We start from the raw sequence: 5,594 nt of genomic DNA on the forward strand, positions 1-5,594 counted from the left end.
AAGAGAAGTAAAAAAAAATAACATTTTATGATGTAACAAAATTGAATTTAGGATCCAAAAGTTTCCTTATTGTCGGAAACAGTATTTTGAAAACAAAGATAACACTTTGAGCTTTTCCTACATGGCTCATCTCACAAATCGTATTATTCTGATGCATTGCTTTCCCCACTTGTTCAAGTACAAGATTAAGTGTCTGATTGAAATGCAAGAAGTGTGAACAGTCACATCTCTTTTATGCAAATGTTTGATGCTACAGCAACAGGTCTTCTCAGTACATCGATAATGAAAGTCTGGCTTAAGGTGCCTTCCTTTATAGATTCTGCTGCACTTGCTTAAACCAGGTCATTGAAAGGCTGATGTGACGATGCACTTTTCTCCACTTACAGCCTGGCTGCCTTTAATGCAGGTACGGCAGCAACAACAGAACCATGAGTGGGTTGTGTCTGCAGTCAGCTTGAAAAGAGTCACTGCGCACAATCATGCTCACAGTTTCATTTTGTGTCTCTGTGTGACCTTCACTGACTTTGTGAGTTTCACACATCTGTCCATTTGCTTCTTCTCAAAGTAAAAATGTCCCTTAAGATCAGAGATACTTTCTCTTTCCCACCTTAACCTCACCTTGTGATGCACATGACCAAAAACAAGAATGCACTGTGACATTAAGTATCACAATTTTATTACAAAAATTAAATTCTTCATCTCTCAGTTTTGCCATGCTTGGAGCATATAACAATACAGTAAAAAACCCAGACCCAGAGAAGATAGTAAAGCAGATTTCAACAATGCTTCCACAGCACTCTGTCATTCATGCTGTTACTATACAAATACTGTAACATTCCTAATACAGAGTAGTACAAACACCTGCCAAAACACATCATGTCAGATAACAAACTGTAATTAAAGTACATTTACCAGAGAAACAAGAAACTCAACCCAGCTCAGGAAAGAAAACAGAAACCAAGAAACATTGAAATTGCAACTTATAACATACTGAATGTGCTGAATGTTTGTACCAGCCCAAGGCACCCAGGCTTTGTAGCAATGTTGGCAAGTTTACGACATTCTTACAGAAACACTTGAAGCAAACAACGATTACAAATTGACTTGTACCACAGTCTGACTTTGCAGTGTCCTTCAACGTACCCTCCTCTCCTGGCGATCTCTTTCTTCAGTCACAGTGCAAGTTCCGGAGGGGTGGGAGGAGGAGGAGGGCGATGTGTGTGTTTGTGTGTGTGTGTTGGTGGGGAGGGGAGGTGAGGTGGTGGCAGGGAGCTGTACCGCGTCAGACATCATTTCACAGAGCCAAATACCGACAAGAATTGGATGGGCAGCATAATCTTCCTCTCCGGAGGGGAAGGGGGCGGGAATGGTTATGTAATTCCTCCCTTGGATTGTAAATTGTCCGAACATAAGGCGCAGCTTGCCAGTTGCCAGTCCAAGACAAGGAAAGCCAAACGAAAGCTTAAGTGTGCTTTCAAATGAACATCCAAGAAAAATATAAGGAGAACCAGATAACAATAATTTCTCACTGAGGTTTCCAAGACAATTTTTCCCTCAAGATGGAAAGTGTTGTTTTGCACAGAAATACCTAAGAATGATAGAAATCCCAGATTGAAGCTTACCAATAAGTCAAATAGTCTCTAACAAACGTCAAATGAAGACAAGAACGACAAAAGCTCAGAAATACAGAGAGGCCTCTCTTTATGCAGTTCAGTTGTGGGAACGGCAGGGCTCAAATGTCCATTTGGTCGCTCCGCCAAATATTTCAATATTGCTCTCCGTCCAGGAGAAGACGTTGCCAGCTTGTGCTTTGCTGTTGCAGGTCGCTAAGTTGTAGATCTCTGCGATAGAAAGTTTCCTATTCCAGATATTTAAGTTTGCTAACTCTCCAACATAAGCTTGTGTCGCGTCGAAGCCTCCTCCCAACGTGTCCTGTGAAGCAATGAAGACAAAAATAACTAAATAAATTCTAAAAGTATGTCAGAGCTTAAATAAGAGAGGACATCACAGGATCAAATAATAACATGGGTTTTCATGTGTTGTGAATTTAGATGACAAGATTTTGTTGTGAGGCACCTCCAGTCAATGACTTGTGACATGTCAGGTGGATTCATCCTTGATTATAAAAGACTTGTTCAACAGGTCTGCTACTTGAGTTGAGACAAATGTGCAGATTACTCTCAACTTCATTCAGTCAGTCTGAACATTTTCAGACAATTTCCCAATATGATTTCTTCAAATGACCTCACTGAACGCATGATCCGTCCAACGCTGTAAATCGTCTTGGTTTATAAGATGGAACCGCCATGAGTACGATCATTTCCTTTCAAACTAACTGAAAAATGTTTATAGGAAAGTTTTCAGTGAATGTTCTTTTCATAGGCTAGTTAATTAATCCAATAATTGTTGCAAGTAAATTTCATAATGGGTATATCTTTGTCTGTGAGAGATCATATTTTCTCTGTTAGTACATTGAAATGATATCTCCCTGCCAAAACTCAGGCCAGTTTAATAAATGACTGTTATTCCAGTGATGGGATGATAAATTACACATGAATGTGATCTGAAAGCCTTAGTTAACTACCTCTTCAAATGTCTCTACAATCTCATCCCATAAATATTCAAGCCTTTCATCTTTGATCAAAATTAAATGCATTACTGTGTCAAGATTATTTCCAAATGTGTGAGGCGATGAAAGTACAGAAATTAAAAATCACTAATCTGAAAATGAAAATCCCCACCTGCTCTTGTCCCAGGACCAACACTCCCTCTGGTTTGATGGGGTGGTATGGTGCCAGATTCTCCCCACTGCCCCGCATCACTCCATCCTGGAAAGCTTCCCACATCCCGTCACGGGTGGTCCACGTGATGCATAAGTGATGCCATTTCCCGTCATTGATGAGGAACGGCAGCTTCGCCACCTGCGGAAGAGATTTTAAATTAGACTTGTCTTTCTCTCTGGTGAACAGTCTTTCTTTCACTCTTCAGAGGAGGAGTCAGTGAACTTTCACACCTTTTTTCCTTTCTCTAGTAGAATAACTTTACCCCAATAACATGTGTTATTCTTTAAAAAAGTATTTCAGATCCTCATCTTAGCACCTTTCTTTCCCAATTCCAGGTTTCGAGTTAAGAAATTGTCAGGTACTCCGACTTCTTGCACCCTTTGCAATTAAATTCTGAATGTTGGAAAAAAAAGTACTTGTAATTGCAGTACTTTTGTAAAAGCCATGCAAAGGTAAGACATGTGTGCTAACAGTCTTAATCACTTTGAAGTTACCTTGTCATTGATGAGAATCTCCATGGGGTTGTTGCCCCACTCGATCAGCACCAGCTCATTGGCCTGACCTGGAACAGCATAGGAGAAGGGCGTCCCCACCCCAGGCGATGCGTTGGACTTGATCCACAGACACACACTGAAGGAGTACATCTCAGGAAGGCTCCTCTTGGCTTTGGCATACATGTAGTTGGTTCTCAGGGGAAAAGTGAGCTGGAATTTGTCCGTTGGTCTGGTGTCCTTACCTAAACAAGAATGTATGATATACTGAGATTGAGGCATTGTATTACGTAGCTTGTACTAATAACATTTTCCTCAAGTATTAGGAGAATAACTGTGGTGTCAACCCTCATAACTCAAGTATACTTAAACATGTATGGACTCATAATGAACTTTGTAAGATTTATGATTTATATATGCGTCTGCTTAAATGAATGTCAAAAATGCTTGGCTGGAGATTCTGTTTCAGTTTCCTGCAAGGGTTTTTTTCTCTGATGTCTGAGGCCGTATACTCCATTTCCTACTCTGTTAAAAACAACACTCGCACTTGCATTTGCACTCGTTAAAAGAAAGCTGGAAATGCCTTTGAAAGCAGGCGGCGCCAGGGCAACCTGCAAAGTTTCTTTGGCTCTGACCTCTGCGGATATATTTTCCTCTCTCATGAGTCTCGTGTGCGCGTTAAACAGGCAGGTTTTAGCTCATAAAAGCAATGACTGAGCGAGGAAAAGAGCAAACAGGTCTTGAGATATGCAAAGCAATGCAGCTTTCCTCTCCTCCCTCATATTTGTGCGCAACGTGATGGTTGCGGCATTCCAAAAGCTTCCAAGTGAGTGCTGCTGAAATTTCCCCCCCTTTTTTTTCTTGTTCTTGTGAACACTGAAACGCATTTCATCTTAAAAAAAAATTCAGTAAACTCATAATCTTGTACAGATTTTACGTAGAGCCTCCTTCCCTCATTTGGCTGAAAATCCAAACGCACCTTTCTCCAGGTCTGTGATGCGGTGGTGCAGAGAGGTGAGCGTGGACTCCACTCTGTTCCGCTGATCGGTGTCGTTCCTCGCGCCCGGTTTGGTCTCCTCTAACGTATTAACCCGGGATAGGACCTGCTTCTCCATGTCGTCTATCTTGTTTTGCAGCAGGTCTTTTAGGCTGTTCGCCTGCACGGTGTTGTTTCCTCGGCTGTACTGCTGCAGCGGACAGAGGAACACAGACAGTGGGTTAAAGCAGGATACGGATGATGATACTGATAAACTCATTGACAAACATTCCTTTTAGTCGGTGTGAAGCTTCGAGCATCGTCCTAGCAAGTAACCATGCTGTTGTGTGTTTGTTTTCAACGCGTCACATTATTCTAACAGCAGTAACAAAATCTGTCGTTTGCTTTACATCACGATTTACTCTCACAAACAAATTGAATCGAACTAAACACATGTACCTCAATAGAAGACACAGCGAAAAGCTGACCAATACTCAGCAGTGTATAAGAGGCTTAAGCCTAAATCTATAACCCGGGAGGCTAATTTAATGAACTTTTGAACTGATCCGTGCAGCTGTCCTCTACTTGCCTACCTCTAGGTTCTCCAGTCTCTGTTTCAGGGTCTGTAAAGTCTGACCCAGCTGGGCCAGAGTGTCTGTTGTGCCCCGGGATACATCCCCCATCGTGTTCTTTGACCCCGGCCGTCTCCCCCCGGGTCCCGCCGCCGGGAGGCTCTGGCTCTCGCAGCGGCTCAACTTGGACGTAAGTTCCTTAATTGTCTCCTTTTGGTTAATTATTGTTTCCTTTTGCTGCAGCACGGTCTCTCGCAGCTGCATGACCGTAGTCTTCAGGTCCTCCGCCGGCCCGCTGTTCTGCATCGTGGCTGTGCACAAGTCCATATCCTTGGGCACCGACGTGCAAATAAACTGTGTCTGTCCGAAGTCTTGCGCAGAGCTCCCCAAAACAACCAGGCAAGAAAGTAGAAAAAGTTTCCACGAAAATCCTTCCATGCTTCCAGTCATGCACCGCGGCTCAGAGAGTGAAGTGTGTGAGGTTTCAGCACCACGGAGCTGTCCACTGAAGCTGTGAGCTCTGCCGTCTGTGAGCACTTTATATAGCGGACATAACGCAGCGCAGATTCACCGCATCACTGAGGGGAGGCAGCGGGCTCTGCTGTACAGAGTCCTGCCCCTTATTTAAGGTCGTCCTCGCTGTTTGGGAGGCACCTACACAGCTCCTTTTCTACAACAGTAAAGCGCGCCTACACTTTCTAAAGTAGTAACAGACGTTGATAATACTTGACCACGCAACAGAGGAAGAAATTGTCACGACTTATAGTATTCA

At 43.0% G+C, this 5,594-nt stretch overlaps 1 protein-coding gene across 1 annotated transcript; it reads right to left on the reverse strand.

Annotated features, from left to right (window-relative positions):
• Positions 1-813: 813 nt before the first annotated feature.
• On the reverse strand, positions 814-5,371 carry LOC306819821 (neuronal pentraxin-1-like). The gene is made up of 5 exons (XM_079337392.1): positions 4,844-5,371; positions 4,254-4,461; positions 3,278-3,519; positions 2,742-2,921; positions 814-1,932 (listed from the first exon to the last, which is right to left on the reverse strand). Exons 1-5 carry the CDS (start codon positions 5,270-5,272, stop codon positions 1,711-1,713), a joined length of 1,281 nt encoding a protein of 426 aa, XP_079193518.1. The 5' UTR covers positions 5,273-5,371; the 3' UTR covers positions 814-1,710.
• Between the last annotated feature and the right edge of the window lie 223 nt (positions 5,372-5,594).

The sequence above is a fragment of the Symphodus melops genome (genome assembly GCF_947650265.1).
Source record: "Symphodus melops genome assembly, chromosome: 2".
Taxonomy (NCBI): Eukaryota; Metazoa; Chordata; class Actinopteri; order Labriformes; family Labridae; genus Symphodus; species Symphodus melops.

Excerpts from the sequence above, each read along its gene's own strand:
- LOC306819821 (XM_079337392.1), bottom strand. The coding sequence starts at position 5,272 with ATGACTGGAAGCATGGAAGGATTTTCGTGGAAACTTTTTCTACTTTCT. Across the intron at positions 4,462-4,843 it reads AGAGACTGGAGAACCTAGAG|CAGTACAGCCGAGGAAACAA; the intron begins GTAGGCAAGTAG and ends TGTCCGCTGCAG. Across the intron at positions 3,520-4,253 it reads CATCACAGACCTGGAGAAAG|GTAAGGACACCAGACCAACG; the intron begins GTGCGTTTGGAT and ends ATTCTTGTTTAG.